We start from the raw sequence: 24,307 nt of genomic DNA, 5'->3' as shown, positions 1-24,307 counted from the left end.
AAAAAAAAAGAAAAAAGAAAAAAAAGGAAGTGGTAATGCTTCTCAAACGTTGGTTCTGGATCTATGTCACATAAAGCTTTTATGAGTGACTCTGCAAAAGAGCTTGAATCTTTTCTGTCAATTTGCAAGGAAAGAACTAAGCGGAGCTTTATATATCTAAGATACTCTGTATCTTAGATGATCATTTATAATGACGTTTAATCTTAAATCTTTAAATTATTTTTCCTAAGCAAGATGACAGTGACCTCACATAACATTCTAAGCTTTTGAACTGATAGCATGCTTCAGAAACATTCTTCATATATGCATCCTTATGTTACAGTCTTTCTAGTGTATTTATTGTGAATTAAGGTATTCAAATGCAATCTGTATATGTTCTTTGAATTACACTGATTTTATAAAGGTTTCTTATTGATTCTGTTTCAGATGCATCCACTTGGACTGTGTAATAGCAACGATGAGGAAGATTTGTATGAATACGGCTGGGTAGGAGTGGTGAAGCTGGAACAGCCAGAGCTAGAACCTAAGCCATGCCTCACTGTCTTAGGAAAGGTAAGGGGACATATGGTTTGAATAGTTTGGGGTAACTGCTGCATGCAACCGTTTTGTGGAAGAGTTAGTTTCTTTCTGAGAAAAATCAATAAATAAATTGAGAAAAAAACTTGTACTCCACAAAATATTCCCATTTTGCCTGATTTCACACTGGGTGCTTCAGTAAAGGATAATGTCATGACTCAGTTGATAAACATAGTGATGGTAAACTGAGTGTATATGTTTCCCTTTTTGAGCTCTACAGGAACCTAACAAAGACTTCTGCAAAAGTGGATGTTTAGCAGATGCAGTAGTTGAGTAGAAATAGGGTGAACTGCCAATATGATGCTAACTTGATCGAAGAAATCTAGTTAACAAAAGCAGTTAAACTGAAAGCATTTAACTGTTCTTTCTCAGGCACAATTTTCTCAGATGATATTTTCTTTTTTCATTTTCTTTTTTATTTCTTTTTTTCTTTTTTTTTTCTTTTTTCTTTTTTCTTCTCTTTTCTCTTTTCTTTTTTCTCTTTTTTTCTTTTTTTCTTCTTTTTTCTGTTCTGGGAAGAGGAGTCCTCTACAGGAGACTTCTTTGCTGTAAATTCAGGATAGACATTGCTAATAAAAGTGAATCTTACTGTCTTGGTCAAAGAAATACAAATTTTCTTCTTGCTGGAATCTTCCTTGTGCTTCTTCAAGGGAGTTGATTTAAAGTCGTATCACTAATACTGGTGAACTTTTGCATTGAGCAATATGATGGTAGAAACAAAAAGGTTACTGCTTATGTTTCTATGACAGAATGCATGCATATGTGAAAGCGTAAATGTTGAGGTTTTGTATAATAGCAGAAGAAGGAAAACAGATGTTTTTAAGATACTGTGGAAAGTTAGGAATTTTGCAAAGTAGTAGGTAGAGAATACTAAAAAGATGTCTGTAGTGCTAAATTCCATGACACATAAATCTGGCACAAAGATATATTCTTTTTTCTTACTGTTGTTTTCAGTTGTTATGGATGTTGTTAGTAAAACCCTAGCCTGTATTTCTTAGTAGCTTTACTTCATGTGTTTATCCATCTGCTAAATAGGATCTGTAGATGTACAGAGTTTAATGTGTCCATTTCCATATAGATTTTTGAATTTCTCATCATTCTTTGTCAAATTCATATGGTGTAATAAAATCACAAGTTTTTTTGTTTTGTTTTGTTTTTTTTAAATCTTCTGTTAGAGTGCCCATGAAAACTGTACTCTGATTGGGAAAGGGTGTGTGTGGCAGCCGTGATTTAACATTGCCTTTGATCACAGTGCAGCCCTGTTTGAGGCAATGCTGCATGCCTGCGAAGCAAAGGCCTGGGTTTTACTGATCTCATGAGCTCCTGAATAGGGGTAGAAGGGGAGTGACAGAGGAAGAAGAAAGCTTTGGAAATGAAAAGGAAACCCCGTGAACCCAACAAGCATTATTGGCTGGATTTGCCTACCAGGGAGCCGCTCAGTTTCTGCCAGGCTAATTCTGCTTCAGCTTCGCACTCCCCCACACCGACCCCTCCTCCCCCCTCTCTTTCCTTCTTTGAGACTTTTTTTGTTTTTTGAGGCATGGCCGCAGTAACTTGGTTCTCAGGCTGGGAACCCACTGAGCCTGTTGCCATGGTCGCTGGGAAGTGCTTCGTGCCATGTGCTTCAAAGGGAACCTTTCCCCTCCTAGAATTCCTGCCTTCTCTGCAGACAGCACAATGAAACCCCTTTTCCTTTGCCTGCCAGCACACATGCTCCAGCAGAGCAACTTTACTCCGGAGGAAGGGAAAAGCAGTGTTGCAACAGTTACCTGCTGCATGTTTGCATCCACTGTGCTGTGGTCACACTACATCTGTGTGTCCTGCTTATAGTGAAGTGCAGCCACCCTGCCTCCCCCTCCCAGTTATTTCTGAAGTAATAATTTCTGTCAAGATGGTGTAATACACCCTAGCAATACCATCACTTACTTGTTTCAGTACAGAATAGAAACTGAGAAAATACTGAAGACTTGCTTAAAAGTAGCATTTCTTCCCTCTTCTGCAAGCTTGGAAGTCCGCAGGGAGGGGCTTTTTTTCTTGTTTCTCTTCCAGGGACTACTGAAGAGACTCCTCTATATTCATAGGATATATGTAATTAAGGACGTGCATCTGAGTAGAACCTAACAAAGAAAGGATGTTCCTGCTACTACAGCTTCCTGTTTTCTTCAGATCAAAGAAATCTGTAATATAAGGAAATTCCTAACAGTTCTTCCAGTATCCATTCACTTCTTATCTCTGTTTTAAGAGTTTGTTTACAAAAACACATACACAAATACTAACTAGAAGAATTGCTTGTTTTGCCACATCATCATCATGATTATATTACTGAAGATGGGGCTGAAATCATCATAACTTGAGTCTGCCTTAAACCGTCTAATCGTGATTCTTAACCTTTTGTGTAACAGTTAGTTTAAATTTAAAAATTCTTGTAAGGTATTCAAATGTGAAATGACAGGACAGTTTAGTTGGTAGTTAGTAGGTGAATAAAGAGTGATCTAAAACTCAAGGAACCAAGACAAGAAAGCCTTATGGGAAGTTTTATTCTCACTTTGTGAATGAACTTAAGCTAATTCTCTGGCTTATATTTAACTTGTGCAATACTTTTATCCAAGAATATTGTAAACCCTATCGTGAGCTCAGACACCTGCACTAACTGTGGGAGCATGGGTGCTTTTCTTGTTGAGTGGAGGCCTGTTTAGTTTCCTGTCTTAACAGTGAAGTTACTTAGTGAGGTTTTTGGTGGAAGTTTGTTGGGGGTGAGAGAGGGGAAGACACTGCAATGCACTTATAAGTCATGTTTTTACGGGAATCATGAATGCCCTATAGGGTAATATATGCTGATTAAATTAACATACCTGGATGAGCAAGTAATTGGCTGGTGCATCTCCTTACTTGGAATCACAAAATCATGGAATATCCAAGTTGGAAGGGACCCACAATGACCATACATGTAGAGTCCAACTTTTGGGTCCCCAAAGGACCACCCAAAAAATCAAGCCATGTGTTTGAGAACATTGTCCAACTGCTTCTTGAACTCTAGCAGGCTCAGTGCCATGACGAGTTCCCTGGGGGGCCTGTTCCAGCGCTTGACCACCCTCTTGGTGAAGAACCTTTTCCTGATAACCAGTCTGAACTTCCTCTGAACTTACTCCTGTCAAAATGCCTCTTAAGATGTGTCTTTCTGAAAAAAAGACTCTTTCACAGTAGTAATGGTTAGTCATAGAAAATAAAGTCTGAAAAATGCAATTTGATTACCACCTTGTTATTCTAATGTGTGTGAGCAATGATTTGAGTGAATTCTAGTTGAGTGAGAGGCCCTTTTCAGGTAAGGAAATACAGATCTCAGATATGTAGGTTGTGCTCTAAACACATATAGTAACACATATATAGTTCTGTGTGGCAAGTTAGTACTTTCTCTGTTTGTTTGTCTGATTTCCTACAAACCTATTGCAAAAAAAAAGGGGTTCAATTCTTTTTACAAGAAAATTAAACTATTTTAAATTCCTTCTTACCAGGACTGAATTTATCTGTTGATTGAAAATAACTTTGAATTATATCTTGCTCATTTGTAAAGAATTGGTGGCATCTTTACTTAAAAAAAAAAAAAAGTATTTCTGGTCCTTTTCATTTGGAGTTACTGAAATTAACAAAGGCAAGTGAAATTAAATCAATTTTATATCTTGATATTCATAGCCTAATCAAGCATACAGTTATGTATGCAGATTAGAATTGCAGTGACTACGTAAACATACCTTTTTTTTCCGTATATCATTAATAATTTGATATGTATATCAAACTTTGTTAGTTATATCAAGTTCAGATAATTTCTTGTCGAAATGGATTCAGTCCAGTTGTGGAAATGCGTATTGAACACAGGCAAACACTCTTTCATGATAAACTTATTTAGTCTGAGCTATGTAGTAGATTAAGATCTAAAAGAGATGAGAGACATATTCGTAGCCAGCGATGAATGTTTACAAAACTTAGCTTGTTTGGGTATTTCTAACTAGTAGTGACAACTGCAGTAATGTCATGGCACCCTTTAATGTGCACATGCAGTAGAAGATACTGTCACTTCAGGAAAACTTCTTACATCCACTGAAGTAATTTACATTGTAGTATCTATTCAACAATTTGGGGACATTTGCTGCTTTCTGTTTATCAACCTGTGTTTGTTTCTTCTTTGTAAACACTGTCTAAAAAACACTTAAAATTCATTTGGAGGCAGCAGTCTCAAAACATAAGGTAAAATTTAATTGGTCTTGGTGAAAAGTAGCTAATAGAATGGATGACTTGTAAGCTTTTGTTTGTTTGTTTGTTTCATTGTGTGGCTACGTGAAGGTTTGTGTTGGCAGTGTAGAGTCAGTGGAAGTAGGAACAAGTAAAAGGAGAAGGCTAGAGGAAATGCATTTTCTAATGGTAGTGCTAACCTAAATGCATGTCAATTACAGATAAAGAAAAGATGTTCAGCAGTAGAAACTTAATATTTGTTATTTTGAACTCCCAAATACTCTGTGTTATGGAGGAATTGTTATTAAACAGCAGAAGCTTTTGGAATAATATTAGACTCTTTTGGCTGTGGACTTGTTGGTAGAAATACATTGCACATGCCAAAATTCTGATCAAAAGACAAACTACATTGTTTATCAATTCCAGTGTTTTTGGATGCAAAAAGAGTGTGTGTTTTGAAGGGAAAAATAGGATCTTGGCTTGTGTTAAAGACACTGAGCTTCAAAATGTTCTCCATTAACTTTTCATTGTAATTTTTCATTTTTCATGGTCCGTTGTCTTAGCAGTGGCTAGAATTAGAGTTAACTGTGAAAGGAGATAGTACATATAATTTTAATTCCTGCTATGCATGTATTTTTTTTACTGTATTTGTTCTCAAGAATTATGAGAGAGAATGATCATTTTTCTAAAGCACTGAAGAAGAACATAGTTCTGCAAAGCCTAACTGATTGTTTCTTGTTGTTCCCCACTTCATTGCCATTTATAATGTCCAGGACGCCTGAAAATTTAACATACATTTTAAAGAACTACAAAACATGTTCAATAATCATTTGAAGTTATACTTCTATTTGTGCAAATATTTTTGGTGTCATTTATCTTTTGAGATTCTTGTTTCTCATTTCCCCAGCACAAGCAGTGTAACCAGATCTCAGCAGCATATAGACATAATGATCTCTGGAATTTTAAGAAAATTGCATAGACAAGATCAGAAGAGAGGAAATACAGTTATTCAAGAAGAACTGGAACTTTCATAATGACAGAGACAGATATAGTCCTCATAATCTTCCTGATAGGGACAAATGTGTATTCTTGAACAAGAAAAAAATCATATAAAGCAAAATATGTTTGCCAAAAGCTTAGTGCATTTCTGCTTCCTATCTCCTTGCTTTTTCTTCAGTCCCAACAGACCACATTCTAAACACCAAGGCTGTTTTAACAAACTAAAAAAGGAATTTGAATGGGAAAGAAAAAGGAAGAAAGGTTGCATGTGTGAGTCTTTGGCAGCAGAGAACGTGGAGAAATGTTTGGAGGCAAGCACAGGGATACAGCATGAGGCAGCAGTCTCGTCATTATAGCTGAAATCTTGTGTTCATATGTATCTTTCTGTGTTCCTTCTCTTTATCCCTCTCACTGCATGATTAATTTTCACCTTAATTTCTGTAGTGCTTTTGAGAAAGAAGGGAAAGGTTGAGAAAAGGTAGGAGAACTGACAAGCAAGCCAATTAAATTTTGGAGACAGAGGAAAGGTTTCTTTTGTGTATAGATAATACAGTGAAAGATGTGAAGGAAAAGAATTGATGGATCAAATCCAAAGAGGGGAGCACTCAAAGGAATGGGCAAAGACGGGCTGGATCAGGTCATGAAGTTACAAAGAAGTAGATCTGTCGCTTTTTAATACTGGGGCGGTGGGTGTTTCCATCAGCAACTAGTGCAAGCAATCTGTTACTATGTTGTTTTACTAACTTCCTTTTTGTGTTCAGTGTGCATTGTTATGAAAAGCAACAGCTATTGATGAAGAAAGGCAGTCTCTGATGTTTCCCCTTCTTGGCACTCCTTAGATTTACTATTGTTGGATTGATTACTTTAAATATATCTCTGCTTTTAGAATTGAGTCCTCAGCAGTCCCCAACCCCAACTTCACTCCTTTCCAACCAACTGTGGAACACAGCTGCTTTTCTCTTAAGCTAAAGAAGCAGCTGTTGTTGCACAACACGTGTTACTGGAGTCTTTGCTAAGTCAGTGATCCCAGGGAAATTAACAGAAGTTCAGTCTGAGTAAAGATTAAGGTAATTTTTTTTAAAGATATACCCAACAAAGAAATAATAATAACATGTAAATATTTTAAGTCTCTTTTAGTCTGTGGATTCTACATACTTTGTGAACCTCTAAAACATTGTGAGAGACCTTCTGCGCTAATTTCCATGCAGAAACTACCAATGGAATAACAGGAAAAATGCACCATTGCATACATGTTAGAAGAACTACAGAAATAAAGTTTGAAGTGTAAAACTGAATGGACGAGTAAGTGTGGCCCTGTTGGAGTAGAGACAAGCACAAAAGAAGGCTGGCCAGCAGAATCAGATAAAAAGATCAGAAAGGGAAGAAAATAGGGAGCAGATATGGAGGCAGGGACTGGAAATATTTAGGACTTCACAGATGAGTGACGTGCCTAATTTCAGTGCACTAAGACAGAAGGCTTTGAAAGAAATTGGAGAACTAGGGAATGTAACCAGAGCTGCATCAGAGGGATTCTGATATACAGAGTAATAGATGTGCAGATAAAATCAGCAGTGGTAGAAAATAATGGATCCCAGAGAAATTGCATACTTAAAGTGGGAATGTTTTGCAATGATTTTCACAAGATTGAAGGGGAGGAAGGAGAAAAGGGTGGTGTAAAAAAAAAAAAAAAAGTGCTTCACATCCTACTCCTCTGAAATAATTTGCCAGAAACTTTCTCTGCTTTATACATGTCTTCATGATTGCCAGGTGGCTATTGTATAGAGGTTCCTGTTTGGATAACATGACAATTTAATGTTTGTACTAAGTTCAATGCATCAACTCCAAATGGGTCAAGTAGCAAATATTTTGAGTATGAACTGGGCTTTTTGGTCCATGTAGGGAGACGTTTGACCAAATGTAGGGAGACGTTTCACTGACAAAACCATTTGCAAGTCTAGCAGGTTATTTCTTGAAGATTAGAGCTGGACATATTTGTGGTATGAATTCTCTAGACAGATTAGGCATACATTATCAACATTTCATAGAATCAGAGAATATCCCGAGTTGGAAGGGACCCACAAGGATCATTGAGTCCAACTCCTGGCTCCACACAGGTCTACCCAGAAATTCAGACCATATGACTAAGAGCACAGTCCAAACACTTCTTAAACTCCAACAGGCTTGGTGCCATGACTACATCCCTTGGGAGCCTGTTTCAGTGCACGACAACCCTCTTAGTGAAGAAACTTTTCCTGATATGCAACCTGAACCTCCCCTGTTGCAGCTTGACTCCATTCCCTCATGTCATATCACTGGTCACCAGAGAGTCATCTGCTGGTCATTGGCTCCTGTCCCTCTGTTCCGCCTTGTGAGGAAGCTGTAGACTGCGATGAGGTCTCCTCTCAGCCTCCTCTTCTCCAGGCTGAACAGGCCAAGTGACCTCAGCCGTTCCTTGTACGTCTTCCCCTCTAGGCCCTTCACCATCTTTGTAGCCCTTTGTATAGCTCTTGCCTTAGCTGCACTCGCTATGGATATGCAACTCTGGCTAAACCTATGCCTTAGTGTCTCAGTTGTGGACCTATCACTGTTTTGTTCAATTGTTACGCCCAGAGAATATATCACAGACATTTAATTTTTCAAAATACTCAAGTGACTTGGTCAGCTTTGGATAGGAAAAAAAAAAAAAAAAAAAGATGGACCTTAGCTAGCCAACAGGATCCAAGTAGCAAGCTTTTCAGGAAGGAGGAAATCAAGCTATTTTGCTAAGGGTACAGAATGCATAGACTCTTGAGTCCATGAACAGTGTTGAAACTCCCAGAGGGTCTGGACCCTTCAGCTGACTGTAAGGGACTAATGAGCCAGCCTGGCTGTTTATGGGCTGTGGTTAACCTCTTGCAAGTTAGGATTTCCTGTCGCCAGCAGTGGGCTGTGACCGCCAGCACCACAGTGTTAATGATGAGGTAGGGGCTGATGAATGGCTGGACTCCAGACAGCAGCCTTCACTGGCAAAAAATCAAGTGGCTAGAGGGGGAAAAACAGTGATGTCTACGAGAGAAATAATGCAAACTCCAGAACCTATAATTCCCATGTTTAAAAAAAGAAAGGGAGAAAGAAACTGGGGACAAATTCAAACCAAGTAAAGCTTTTATCTCTGCATTCTGAATAGGAGATTGTTTTTCAGCAAAACTGTCTGCAAAAGCCAAGCCAGTTAAAACAATATGCAGGCTGCTTGCCTCCAAGTAACCAGAAATTTTTGGCTCAAAGTAGCTTGCTCAGAGGAGCCAACCTGCTGGGAGACGTTATCCAAGCAACGGGCTGAATGTAATTCCTCCTGCTGTGGAATGGCTCTTTGGCAAATGAAGACCCTAATTAGAGATGGAAGGGTTTCTATTTTGTTTTTCTTTAATCCTTACCCTGAGGCCTCTGCAATACAGCCATGTCGCTGCTTGTGTGGAGAGAAGTTTCCAGTTTCCCTTTGTAATAAGAATCCTCTACCTTTTTTATTCCTTTTTTTTTTCCTTTTTTTCTTGAAAGAAGTTACAAACTAACAACGAAGGACCACCGCGGTTTGGGACCTTGAAACTAACCTAATCCTAAACCAGGGACCGCTATCTGTAAGACTCCATGTCATCTTTATTAGCCAACAGACAGAAAGTTGCCAGATATAAATGAGTACTAAGGTGGGCCATGCATCTTTTTACTAAGTTCTATGTTCTAAAGTTTTTTTTTGTTTTTTTTTTTTTTTTACTAAAAAAGAAAGTACAAGTTTGAAGAACTCACTTGAAGCACCAGTATTATTCTACTGGATACAAAGGTAGTTTTACAAGCCTTTGTTCTTTCAAAGACTGAATTCCAAGACTAGGGGCTACATACATATACAGTAGCATACAGAAGCTTCAGGGGAATGTGTTAAAGCATTTTGACTCTAATACATGTAGAAGTGAAAATACTTCTGCTGCTTGACAGCTCACCTTGACTTACATGAGGTCTGTCTGACCATACTTGTACAGACTATGTGCAGCTACGTAACAACCCTGCAGAGAGCACTGTTTTTTCTATTAGTGTACTTGAGGGTAAGGCCAAGCAAAACAGATGACACTAAGCAGAAGACATTGAGTTTTCATTCCCATCATATTCTTATATTTGAAGATAGGTATATAGGTGAAATTGGCCTTAATCACTCACAGTTTTTCATGTTTATGCTTGCTTTCATTTCAACAAATGTGGTGGGCTTTGGTCATATTTGTATCTTGTTTTGCCTTTAACAAGGGCAAGTGCAGGGTCCTGCACCTAGGGAGGAATAACCCCAAGCACCAGTACAGGCTGGGTGGTGACCTGCTGGAGTGCAGCTCTGCAGAGAGGGACCTGGGTGTCCTAGTGGACAGCACGCTGACCAGGAGGCAGCACTGTGCCCTTGTGGCCAAGAAGGCCAACGGTATCCTGAGTGCATTTGAAAGAGTATTGCCAGCAAGTCGAGGGAGGTGATCCTGCCCATCTACTCAGTCCTGGTGAGGGCACACCTGGAATATTGTGTCCAGTTGTGGGCTCCCCTGTACAAGAGGGACATAGAACTACTGGAGCAAGTTCAGAGGAGAGCTCTGAACTTGCTGATCTGATCTAATCTGATCTATTCTGATGATTTGAGGACTGGAGTACCTGTTGTATGAGGACAGGCTGAAAGAATTGGGCTTGTTCAGCCTGGAAAAGAGAAGATTGAGGGGAGACCTCATTAACATGTATAAATATCTGAGGAGTGGGTGTCAAGAGGATGGAGCTAGGCTCTTTTCAGTTGTGCCCAGTGATGGGACAAGAGGCAATGGGCAAAAAATGAAGCACAGGAGGTTCTGGCTCAATATGCTCAGCTTTTCAAATAATTTGTGGTTGATGTAGTTGTGTTGGCATACCTTTATAGATTACTGCAAATGCCTCAGACCTCTTTTATGTATGATTTCACACAAGCTGAATCTGAAGTTTCATCTCTTTCCTAAAATATTTAAATATTTACTTAAAGCTGTGGGTTGGGAACCATTGCTCAAAATTGTCATTTTGTTGAAAAGAACATTCCACAATAAGGTGAAGCTTGTTTCTTAGGCATATTGTACTTCCCCATTGAATTGACTGCAATTGGGTGGAATTCCTGAAGATCGTAAGAATTTCAAAAGCTTCACCATCTCCCTATATAAATACAAAAAGTAATTGTCTGTTTTCCCTCTTGTAGTATATATATACCAATTTATAATTTAATGTGGTATGTGGTTAGAACATATGCTTCTGTATCTGTGGATAGGAAGAGAGAACAAAGAGATGATTAAGATAGTAAATACAATACAGGAAGGTAGTCCCACAGCTGTAGAGGCAAATGAGATAAAAGAATCTGTCATGTTTCCCAGGCAGCAGTTAATAGAATAGAATAGTTCATTTGGAAGGGACCTTCAGAGATGATCTGGTCCAAATTCCTGACCACTTCAAGGCTAACCAACAATGAAAACGTTATTGAGGGCATTGTCCAAATGCTTCTCGAACACTGACAGGCATGGGGCATCAACCACCTCACCAGGAAGCCTGTTCCAGTGTTGGACCACCACCCTCACGGTAAATAATTTTTTCCTGATGTCCAGTCTGAGCCTCCTGTGGCACAGCTCTGTGCTATTCCCTCATGTCTTGTCATCGGTCACCAGGAAGCAAAGACTGACACCTCCCTCTCCATTCCCCTGCTCAGGAATTTGTAGCATAACGAGGTGTTCTCTCAGCCTTCTTTTCTCCAGACTAGACAACCAGGCATCTTCGGCCTCTCCTCATAGAGCATGCCCTCCAGCCCTTTTACCAGCTTTGATGCCCTCCTCTGGATGCTTTCAAGGACCTTAACATCTTGTTTATATTGTGGAGACCTGAACTGTACACAATATTCAAGCTGAGGTTGCACCAAAGCTAAACACAGTGGGAGAATCACCAGAATTGGCTGGCTATGCTGTGTTTAATGCACCCCAAAGTGCAGTTTGCCCTCTTGGCTGCCAGGGCACACTGATGATTCACGTCGAGCTTGTTGTTGACCGGCACCCCAGATCCTTTCCTGCAGAGCTGCTCTCCAGGCACTTGTCCCCATGTTGTTATCAAAAAAATGTGGATGTCAAAATGAAAAACTGAGTTTACCTGTAAGGTAGCAAGGGATTTAGGGCATAGTTCTTTTGACATTAGCTTATCTCTGGGAACTCTGTTTCTCTTTAATGTGACTAGATCAGGAGACGCATTTGTTTTATGCTTGAGTTCTGACTGCTTACATCTGCATGTAAGCACACTAGGTGTGCAAAGACTCTGATCTTGTATTCTGTGCTGCATTTTTGAAGGACCATAACTCAGCCCCAGAATGTTACCTTTAAGTGAATTAGAAATCTGTGTACATGCAAGGCATATTAAGGCAGGTTTGGGAAACAGCTGAGGTAAAACGTGGGAATGGCGTAAAGCTGTGCTAGGACTTCAAACTAGATATAAGGCAAAATTTCTTCATTGTGAGGGTGGTCCAACACTGAAACATGCTTCCTAGAGAGATGGTAGATGCCCCAAGCCTGTCAGTGTTCAAAAGGCATTTGGATAATGCCCTCATTAATATGCTTTAACTTTTGGTTAGCCTTGAAGAGGTCAGACAGTTGGATTAGATGACCTTTGCAGATCCCTTCCAACTGACTTCTCCTTTCCCTCTCCCTCTCCCTCTCCCTCTCCCTCTCCCTCTCCCTCTTCTTTCCTATCCTTTCCTATTCTTTTTAAACCACCAAGGAGAGATTTTTTTTCTTTGTTTGCCTTGTTTATTTGTGATAGAAATAACTTCTAACATTCTAACTGTACATGCAGTTTGGGTACTATAGGGATGGTTTCTCGTAGTGGTCTAGGTTAATCAGTTGTCCTAACTTTACAACTCCTCCGTGCTGTTGTGTACGCTCTACTGAATTATCTTCTAGTTTGCTCTTTCTAGTTCATCTACTTGCTGTACAGCTTCAATGCAAAGATAAAGTTAAGAATTATCTGGATTGGCTGCAGTATTATTTGTGTTGGCTACACAATTTTGAAAATACACTCAGCTTGTGACTATTACATTTTGGAGGCAACTGTGTGTAGGAATTCTCATGTCCTTCCTGTGTGTAGGAATTCTCATGCCCTGAAAAAGCTTGAAGAGCCCTTGTTCATAAAACGTAGCAGGATTTCTACCAGCAATTGTCATGAGTGCCCATTTCTTGCTGAATGTCTGAATGTGCTGTTACATAGTTCAAGACCATAGTCACCCCCTATGCTCTTTTCCAGTGCTCACCCTTCTCTCTGTGACTGTGACCTATTGTAGCAACAAGACTGTTGGCCCACAGAATGGTCTGTGATAGCAGAAAGCAGGCTTTTGGGAATGGGGTCCTTTGACTGAAATGTATCACCAAAAAAAAAAAAAAGGAACCATCAGGCTTGGCTGTGTTCAGGATTAATTGAATGTCTTTTTCATATTCTTTTTACTTGGTCAAGACTATGGACTTTCATGATGTTTCTTCCTTCCAAGAAGAGATACTTGCATTTTTTCCTCCTGTTTTCACTATCTGAGAGCCTCTCAGTACTAAGTGGTATGGATCACATTGGTATATATTGTTGATGTGATTACATACCACAAGGTGATTTTTTTCTTAAATCAGAAGTACGGTGTATTATTTTTTTAATGGTGATTATACTTTTAAATTTAAAAATACCACTTTCTATTTCTATGCTGTTTCATTGCTAAAGCAATTGTCATAGTGCCATATAATGCTGTATCTATAGGACACATGTATAAAATATATCTGAGTGGCAGAGGAGCTGAGTTGAGGATTCCAGTCAGGAAGAGGTTTTATGTTAGTGTGATGCTTTGGGATTTCACTTCCTTGTTGTGATACTGTGTGCTTTTGCTTTGAGGCAGGAATATGAAAGCTCCTTTTTCTTTATCTCAAAAAAGGTTTGAAATGACATCCTGCTTATGCTTTGCTTAACTCAGTGTTTCTGGAATTAGTTTGGAATTGTACATTAACAGGGCTGAGGCATTGGTTGGTTAATTTGTAACTTTTGCTGTTAGTAAGGTAGATTTTCCTCTTTTTCTCCTTCCTCCTGTGCCCTGCAGAACTGGCCAGTGGCCTGACTTTCTAGCTACAGTGATGGCTCAAGGGGCAAGGTATTTTTGGTGATTGTCTGAACCTGATAGCAGTGTAGGGGAGGTACAAGAGATGCCTGTACTGTTCAGAAATTGTTAGTCAGTGTTCTGTAATTCTGAGATGAAAAAGAGGTTTGTGAGTTTGCTGTGATGAAAAAGTATATTTGACGTAATGCTGTGGGGCTTGTGCAAGATTCTCAATGATGAGCAGAGTGCAGCAGACTGTTACACTGGAATATGTTTGCCTGTTGCTGATGTTCCATGCTTTTGCAAGTAAAATTGTGAGTCTAGGCTAGAAACAAGTTTTATTCTGCTAATGAAATAACATTTTCTTTTCCCCAAAAATAGCTTCTACTGAGTATGTTATAGATAGGCAAAGGTAGATAAGGAACACATATCCAAGCTTACTTTAGCAGATAGTGTTCCAGATGTATTTCTAAAATCGTCTACATAGTGATATCCACTTCAGTTGATTTTTAGCAGCCAGTATAGTGTTTTTCTTGACAGGAGATTACACTTGGCTTAGAGCAAAAAGCTTTGACCCATGCAGATTTCACAGTTGTATCAGAAAACTGTTTTGAATTTTATTGCCCAGTTTCAAGTGATGCCATTTCTGTCATATTGAAAATCTAAAGTTGTGTCTATGTGAGCCTTTTCAGCACACTTATAGCTACAATCCATAGAATGTGGCATGCAGTTCATACTCCCTACTCAGTTTTTAATAGAGTTCTTCAAGATGGAAGAGGAAAACCTCCTCACTTTAGTTGTATTCCCTTGCAATTAATATTGTTAAAATCCTTGACGTGGCTTTCCAGAGGAATAAATCAAGACACTGGACCTTTTCATCAAAAATCACATTCCTTGGAGACACAGCATATACAAATTGATTGCTAGTGAGTGTTGATTATATGTTATCAGTACGCTATGTGAGAGACTGACTGCCTTTTTCAGAGGACCAAAGATAACTGATGAAGGAATTAACTACAAAAGATTTGACCTTATGCAATTTGCATAATGCCATTCTTCTGGCAGATTAATGACTACTAACTCCATGATGTGGATAGTTCTGACATGGAATATTGGGTCTGATAGGCTGGGTTAAACAGAAGATATGCCTCAAGTTCAGTAATTTTTAGTTCATAGAGAAACCAAGGGGGAAAAACCTCAAAAGCTGACAGAAGGAATGCTAGAATCATAAAACATCCAAGTTAGAAAGGACCCACAAGGATTTTCAAGTCCTACTCCTGTGTCCCCAAAGGACTACACAAAAAATCATACCATGTTGTCCAAATGCTTCTTGAACTCTGGCAGGCTCAGTGCTGTGACCACTTCCTGGGGAGCCTGTTCCAGTGCCCAAGCACCCTCTTGGTGATATCCTCCTGATATCCAGCCTAAACTGCCTCTGTAACAGCTTCATGCCATTCCCTTGGGTCCTATCTCTGATCACCAGGGAGAAGAGATCAGCACCTTCCCCTCAGTCTCCTCTTCTCCAGGCTGAACAATCCAAGTGACTTCCACTGCTCCTCATATGTCTTCCCCTCTAGACCTTCACCATCTTTGTTGCCCTCCTTTGGACACTCTCTGACAGCTTTATATCTTATACTGTGGTGCCTAGAACTGCACATAGTACTCAAGGTGAGGCCTCACCAGCATAGAGTAGAACAGGACAGTCACTTCCCTTGACTGACTAGCAATGCCGTGCTTGATATACCCCAGGATACGGTTGGCCCTCCTGGCTGCCAAGGCACACTGCTGGCTCATGTTTCAGCTTGCTGTCAATCAAAACCCCCAGATCGCTTTCTGCAGAGCTGTTCTCCAGCATCTCTTCCCCCAGTCTGGACATATAACCAGGGTTGCCCCTTCCCAGGTGCAGAATCCAACACTTCTTCTTGTTAAACTTCATACTCTTTGTGATTGCCAAGCTCTCTAATTTGTCCAGATCTCCCTGCAAGGCCTCACCCCCCTCAATGGAGTCAACAACTCCACCCAATTTGTTATCATCTGTGGAGTGCAAGTTTGGTAAGGCTGGCTCTGTTTTCAACTAAATAAGAACATATAAATGATTTTTTGACTATTCTATTCACTGATCTCTGCACAGAGTTGAAGCAAACCAGTTGCCATATTTTCTGCGCCCCCCCCCCCCCCCAAAAAAAAAAAAGCAAAAAAAAAAGCAAAAAAAAAGCATGAGATGTATTTTAAAACAGAAAGAAAAAGGTGGCAGTTGTTACAGCTGTGCTGTTTCCCTGAGTTCTGACTGAAAGCAGTGGTTTGCTTTTGGGATCCGTGACTGTCTTCTACATGCTGTATCTTTACTCTTCTGCTTCCAGTCTTGATTATTTTGGAGGACCAGCTAATAGTATATGGTGGCACCTGATGGAATAGAGTTAGATAGTTTGTTAAAAGCAGATCACTGGCATCTGTACTGTAGTTACCATCTAAATCATTGGCCAATCCCTCCCTCCCAATCTTCAACATTTTTTTAACCTGGAGAATAAATCAACTCCCTCATGTACCATGTACCATAGATATAATTAATAATTTTTATTTACAGTACACTAACATCCAGGAAAATAATTTCTAGAGTTGGATGAATGATCTGTAGAGGCTAATCCAGGAAGACAGATACGTAATTCTTAATATAAGAGTATTTGTGAGGACATAGTGCTAGACCAGCTAGACATATCTGTTTTTACATAGGCAACAAATACTTCTAAAGCATCCGTTCCTCCCTTCAGCTTGTCAGTTTTATCTAGAATGTAAATTAAAAAAAAAATATATATGTATTTTTACTTACAGATAGTAATCTGGCTCTACTGATAACCATTTTCAACCAAGGGTTTTGAGTTACTGTTTTAATAAATGTGTAATTCATTACTATGTTGATGTAAATGGCAGAGCTAATGGTGATTAATGAACTTTGATTTCCCCACCTATGGTTCCAAGACTCAGTCAGTCTCTCTCATCTGTAATTTATTTACTCTCTGCAACCTATTATATTAGAATGTCATGTCCTTACATGTAAATGCAGATGTATATTGAGAGAGAATTCTGACTCTGACAAAGAAGTAAATGTAATGAATGAAGGCTAATGTTGTTGGTATGATTTTCCTCTTAAACGGGGATCTTCTTATTGTGGTTTTACCAATGCTGCATAATAATGAATACATTTATTGGAATGGGGCCATACTAGAAAGCAGAGTAGGAGATGCTTGTTTCTAAGATGTGTTTGTTTCTGCAAGCATGCAGGGTCCTTGCAGATGTGTAGGCGGCTCAGCACCACACAGCCACTCACTCACTCTCTCCAAGTGGGATGGGGAAGAGAATTGGAAAGGTAAAAATGGAAAGGTAAACTCATGGAGAGAGTTTGCTAGGCAAGGGAAAAGCTGTGCATTAAAGCAAAACAAAACAAATAATTCATTCACTGCTTCCCAGTGGCAGGCAGGTGTTCAGCCACTTCCAGGAAAGCAGGGCTCATCATGTATAATATTTCCTCGGGGAAGAAAGACGTCATCACTCCAAATGTTGTCGTTTCCTCCTCCGCCCCCCCTCCCCCCCCACCCCCTTCTTTACTCTAGCTGTTATTGCCAAGCATGACACCAGATGGATGGGACATCCCTTTGGACAGTTGTGGTCAGCTGTCCCAACTGTGTCGCCCCCAGCTCCTTGTGTCCTTGCTGGCTGGGCAGCAGGAGCTGAACAGTCCTTGGCTCTGTTGAGCACTGCTCTGCAACAACTAAATTATCAGTTTGTTATCAGTACTATTTCCATCAAAAATCTGAAATACAGCATAATGCAAGCCACGATGAAGAAAATTAACCCTATCCCAGTGAAAACCCTGACAATATGTCAGCAAGTAGCAGACCTCCTTATTGTCTCGATTGTTGCTGTCCTCCTGCCTGATTGAAATGAATGAGAGGAAGCAGTGCACCTGTTTCATAATTAACTGTCCCCTCGGGTTGAAAGTTTGTCTCATCAAGCAAGACCTTGCTTCCTTACTGTATTTGTGTGGCCCATGGGATAGGAATGCAAAGCTCTAGAAATCTTGTTGTTATTCTCTGAGGTAATAATAAGAATTCCCTTGGGCCTGGATATAGAAGAGATACTTTCCTCCCACTTTTGTCATATGCGTCACCTCTCATCCTCTTTGGACTGCAGGGTCTAGTAAATTATTTCATGTTTTCATCTGAGACAGTACTTAATGTGCATGTTATTGGTAATGATTATCAACAGTGAGTTCATAACAAGCAGGCCTAAAAACACTCCTAAAATACATTCAAAAGTAACTTTTGGTCTGCCTTCTCAGTGAGCTATGACAATCTCTGTGCAAATTAAAACACTGCAGAAACATTGATGAAGGCAATAAAATGTATTAACAATAAAAAAAAAAACCTTAAAAATGTGTAATAGACACATCATATCTTTCTGTTTTCATTTTTCTCTGAATATAAAGTAACCTTCAGCAAAGGGTTTCTGCTAAAGTGGGAAACTGGCGGTATTTAAGGAGCTGAGTAAAGGTAAATCAAAAGGTGGGTATTGTATCTCTGATGATTTTAATTGTTTTAGAGGCACCTACGTCCAATGTTCAGTTACAAAAGTCAAATGTCTACTATGTGTTTGAATAAATTCTAACAGAGCTGATCTCTTTTTATTAGAACTAGATTTTTGTCATCCTTGCCATTTGACTTTTATTTTTATTCTCAGCCTATTCACATTACCTATTACATTTAGTTTTGTAGTATCACTAATGCACAAAATGCACAGTAGATCTGTTTTCTGTTTTGGCTTTCTTAGGGGAAGACACAACTAACTTGTTTGATTGTTCCATGCCTGGTTTATGATTAACATAAGTATTCTTGGAGCAGTTTTAACCTGTTGTGTACTATGTTAGAGACAAAGAAAAATAATGCCATGGAAGCTGCTGCAAAGATTTGAATGTATTTATTTAAAATGGAGCTAATATTCATAAAACTCATTTACTTTTAATTTTGTTATTGAAACAAATAGGGATATATGTGTAGTTCTGTGCTAATATGATTTCTGCGTGTATTTTCAGGGGGAAATAAATCACAGCACTTGCAACCAACACAGAAAAACATTAGTTCAAATGTAGTTTGTATATAAGTAAAATCCATACAAAAGAAAAAGTTAGAATGGATGATCCTGCGGAGTGGAGCACCTCTCCTATGAAACAAGGCTGAGAGAGCTGGGGTTGTTCAGCCTGAAGAAGAGACGGCCCTGGGGAGACCTTACAGTGGCTTTCCACTACCTAAAGGGGCCTACGAGAATGCTGGAAAGTGACTCTTCATCTGGGGGTGTAGTGATAGGACAAGGGGTAATGGTTTTAAACTTAGACAGAATTGATTTATATTAGATATTAGAATTAAATTGTTTACTATGAGGGTGGTGAGGCAGAACAGGTTGCCCAGTGGATGTCCCCTCCATGGAACCAAACCATTCTGTGATTCTATGTTGGAGTACACCATACAGTATCTGTTGCTGTCATAGTTGACATATATTGCTGCAACATTTTCAGTGCATTTATGGACTGAAATTCTCTCTACTTGCTTTGCTACTTTTTTTTTCTTTTTTTCTTTTTTTGATATTGCTAGGATAAATGTTAAATATACATGTTATTCCTCATCAAGTGTTTTGCTTTGCCTCTATTACCGCTCCACGATGTCATCATGTGGTACATGGGCTTCATCCTGTTCCTTTGCCCTTTCAGCAATTCTGAAGATTTATTCCTCCCCTCTTAACTGTGCTTCTTCATGGCCAGTCTTTTACCTGCATCCACTGAAAATGCTGGTTGTTTCTCTGTCTTCTCTTTGGTTTGTCAACTTCTGGCTGAATTTGTAGCTGTGTTTATCGGAGCACTCTGAAACAAGCCTATGAAGGGAATGTGCTAAAGTTATCACTGCACAGAAGACCTGAAAACCAGAACTGGAGTTTTTTTTTCTTCCTTCTTTAGGTGTACAGACCTGTGAGGGCCTTCCCAGTAGACTTTAGTCAGTATTGAGGGGGCATAAAGGAGGGACAAATGTATGAAAAAGAAACTTGACTTTCTCACAATGATCTTTGTATTCATACAATGAGCAGTTTGAGATTCAGGTTGTGATTGCTTATTCAGTTTGCTCATTTGGGGAACACAAAGTCAGGGACTCATTAGAGCTCATATAGGGGAAGAGGGCCACCCTGTGAGCAGGACGAACCTTTTTCACTCCTAGGGATTACCACCTGTGATCATGACAAGACGCATACAGGAGGACTCCTTGTTTTTGTAACAAATATCAACATTTGGAACTTCGTTCCTAATAATGAAAAAAGAAACTGATGAGAATTTTTGAGTTTTTGTTTGTTTGTTTTTCAGATGTGTACTTAGAGGTTTTTTTCAGGTCTCCCTTGCTGACTAGCTGTGTGCTGTCAGAAATGGTTTTTAAAGTTAAGCAGTTCCCAACCACAGCACTTATATGTAGTGGCATAAGTTGCAAGTGCAAAGCATCACTATTTTATATCATTACATATAACACAAGGGGGAAATGCCAGTAACAGTTAGTTGCTGCCTGTAAAAAACATGTCTCCCTTCCAGAAAAATTAGTGTGGTTTCAGACAGGGAGTGAAGGTTGTGCTTGTCAAATAAGACACCAGATGTCTTGTCTCTGTCATATAGAGAGCTACTTATATATATCTAACCTGTATTTAGTATTTCATTATTTCTGTACTTGAGGACAAAAGAATTCAGGAATTGCCAGTATAGGGCTTGCTTGTCATCTTCAGTCCTTCTTCTAGGAAAAAGGTGTGCTAGGAAAAAGTCGCATGGCTGTTAGACTGGGATCATTTTAAGTGGGACTTGTATCGGTTGCGTTATTTTGAACTGTCCTGACTGTTGGGAAGCGGATAGGGTGTTTCGAAAGACGAAACACCTATGTGTGTTGGCTGTAATTGCCCACGGTCAGGGACAGAGGAAGGAGGGCAGCCCGGCACCCGGGTGCCTCCCGAGGAGCCGCGAGGTTTCAGGCAGGCCGCGGGGCCGCAGGTGCTTGTCTCTAGCTGAAGGGGAGGAGACGAACACCGGATGAAAAAACCGTCTGCGCTCAGCCCCCGGCCTGCTCACGCACGTTTGCATCTCGACAAAGTGCTGTGGTTTTAAAAACGAGTTTTAAGAGGCGAGAAGGAGGAAGGGGGGGTGGCGAGAAGCGGCGGGATGTGGTGCGTTTGCGGCTGCTCTCTGATGTCCTGCCAGCGAAACCTGGAAGGTCAGGCCGGGCTGCCGCCAAGCGGCGGAGCGGAGCGCGGGCAGTGCCGGAGCGGCCGCAGCGGAGCGGCTGCGCACCCGCCTTCCCTTCGCGGGAAGCTCGGGGCTCGCCCTGCCACCAGCCTCCCCTGCGAAGTCTCGTCGTGCGAACGAGCCTCGTTAGCGCCCCGGACTCACAGAGGGCCAGGCTCTCTGGTAACTCGGGCTGAGGGCTTTTCTCAAGAGCGCTCCCAGCCGCCTTCACTGCGACCAGCGCCGAAGTCCCTGGGCCCGCCGGCTGCCGAGCGGCCCCGGGCAACACGTCACTTCCCGGGGTGGGGCGGACGGGCGCCGGTGGCCCCACGCGCCCGTCAGTGCAGCGCCGAGGCGACGGGGGCGCGGCAGGGCGGGCGGAGCGGGCAGGTAGCCGAGCCAGCCGAGCGGGGCCGTTGAAAGGCGGGTCGCGTCGTCTTTGCTCGGGGCTCGTCCGCAATAGCTGCTTGCGTTTTGCCGGCACTGAAGTAGCTTAGCGAGTTTGGAGAAGAAAGGGGAAGCGGCAGAGGGCTGAACTCGCTCCAGCTGCGTGAGTGGGGGTCCCGTGCCCACGTTGCCCCGAGCCTCCCCTGCTGCCCTGTCCGGCAGGGGCGGCGGGGCTGCGGCGGCTTCCCGCGGCAGTGCAGAGCTGACCTCGCCCCAGATTTTAGTGTTGGAATTGGGAGTTAAGGAGGAGGTTGAATCTGCCTTCATCCAGCAAGCTGAGCGTGTTTAAGTTTCTGCAGAGGGACCGGAGCCTGGGTACAAGTGCTCTCATCTAGAGCCAGTTCAGCAGTGTAGGTTGCCACAGAGCTGCAGCAATGAGCCCACTAAGCTCATGAACATGCATAGTTCAGAGATGGTTTTTTACTTGCTTTTTATAACAATATTCACTGCTTCTAGAACGTGAAGATATGCCTTTGTTCCCCATTATTTTCATTCACCTGCCCCCAAAAGACCCTTCTTCCCTCACCCCTGACAAGCTCCCTTAAATCTATGCAGTGCTGGTACTGTATGCATTCTGGAGGAGTGGAATTCAATAATTTTACAGCAGAAGGAACACAGTGGTAATGATGAATTCTACTATTTGAGTATTTAAGTCTTTACATGGTACTGGTACCAAAAACACCAGGAGAGGTGTGGGAGCTGGGATTGTACAGTCTGGAGGAGGCTCGGGCAACTTTATTGCTCTCTATAGGTACCTTAAAGGTGGCTGTAGCGAGGTGAGGGTTGGTCTGTTCTCCCAGGTGCCTGGTGACAGGACAAGGGGGAATGGGCTAAAGTTGCACCAGGGGAGGTTTAGGTTGGATATTGGGAAGAATTTATTTACTGAAAGGGCTGTTAGGCATTGGAATGGGCTGCCCAGGGAAGTGGTGGAGTCATCATCCCTGGAGGTCTTTAAAAGATGTTTAGATGTAGAGCTTAGTGATACGGTTTAGTGAAGGACTTATTAGTGTTAGGTCAGAGGTTGGACTCAGTGATCTTGGAGGTCTCCTCCAACCTAGATGATTCTGTGAAATACAGGTGGAACAATAAGGGAGATCTTCCTGACAGGTACAATACTATTTTTGAAGGGTCTTACAGACAGTGTTTCAAGCTGTGTTACTTGGATTTCTTGCAAGTGGTCTCATGCTGCTTAATTTTGATAAACTGGAAAATAATGTTATCATTCTGTCCTGCACAATTTTTGAACTTAGTTGGTACTTTACATTTCAAACACCTGATCTTGCAGTACAGGGCAAGAAATACAGATTTTGTCTTGTTGGTGGAAACTTAATGAATTGCTGTACTGTAAACTGTTTATTCAGTATGTTCACAAAATGAGTTTTTTGTTTGTTTGTTTTACGAACCAACCTACAAATTCTCTTAAAATATATATTTAAAGATCAAAGTGCTTTGCTTGTTGGCTGACCATTCTGAAAGAACAATCTAAATATCCTGAACAATTCTGCATGTGCTGCGTGTTTGTAAAATATGCCTTCTAGGGAAACTTGGAGGAGTTTTCACCTCAGGGCCATGTCTCTTCAACGGAGATTCCTTTCAACTTTTCCTCCCCAACAGCTTTTAGTGATTAGCCAGGTGTGCTGACTTCAAAGAGGACGAATACCTACCGGGCTGAGAAAGAGACCCTGTTTGGGAGTTGTTTTCCCTTGTGTACTTTCTGATTGAGTTTGTTATGTAGAGCAAAGAAAATGACCGAAAGATGGTCAAACTAACAGCCCTGACCTGGCCAACAGTCTTAGTAAAACACTGAGTATTATTTCATAATTTACCACTTTCTTATGTTTACGTTCAGGTTTTGCTAGTCTCTATGAAGAGCCAGTGTCATCTTGTTTAGTCTGTGATGGTGGCAGCTATCCCTGCTCAGAGAAATAGTTACTTGCAGTCGGCATCCAATAAAGGTAGTAACAGTTTTGAAGTCACCGAGATTGTTCCCTCTATTGAGCAACACTTTAGTGGAATATAGAGAGGCACAATGGCAGAAACTGGTAAAAATACCTTAGCCTAGGTGGTTTAAATACTGTTTTATCTATCATAGAGAATTTAAATGTGTTCTAATAGCTCTTCTGTGCTGTTGGTAACTCCAGCTTTGGACAGTATTAGATTAAAAGCCCCGTATTTAAACAACTAATCTTATGAGAAAGTTCTGATTTGCATAAGAAATGTTTTATGCAACAGTTCTGACCTCTCGTGGTCAGAAAAAGCGTTATTCTCTGATGAGGACAAAAAATCAGGCACTTTGTACACAGACTGTGATACCTAGAGTTTGTCATGACTGTGAGAGAGAATGACTGAGGACATAAAAAAGGTGTAAAGAACCTAGCCCATCTTTATATTCTACACCAGTGAGCTTGTATATCTACCCCAAATCACAGGGTAGGTTGTTTTAATGGTGCTTCCAAGTAATATGGAGAAAAAAATAATTGTAAAAGTTCTTATATTTAAAGTCTTTAGAGGGTATAAATCATATTTGAATTCATTTTAAATTTTGTTGAAGGACCGTAAGTAGGAAGGGGCAGAGAGATTGCAGAAGTTACAGTGATGTTTAACTACAATTCCATGTTCATTCAGTAACTCTTATGTTTGAA

General features: G+C 40.7%; 1 protein-coding gene across 1 annotated transcript in view; it reads left to right on the top strand.

Annotated features, from left to right (window-relative positions):
- ZNRF3 (zinc and ring finger 3) overlaps positions 1 to 24,307 on the top strand; it is a 94,790-nt gene that overhangs the window by 53,650 nt on the left and 16,833 nt on the right. Inside the window, exon 2 of the mRNA XM_082774035.1 lies at positions 427 to 552. Coding sequence (XP_082630161.1) covers positions 427 to 552 — 126 coding nt within the window. The remainder of the gene's footprint in view (positions 1 to 426; positions 553 to 24,307) is intronic.

The sequence above is a fragment of the Aythya marila genome (assembly GCF_965140915.1).
Source record: "Aythya marila genome assembly, chromosome: 17".
NCBI classification, from domain to species: domain Eukaryota; kingdom Metazoa; phylum Chordata; class Aves; order Anseriformes; family Anatidae; genus Aythya; species Aythya marila.
The sequence above is the reverse complement of the archived record's forward strand: the minus strand, read 5'-3'. Positions and strand labels throughout refer to the sequence as shown.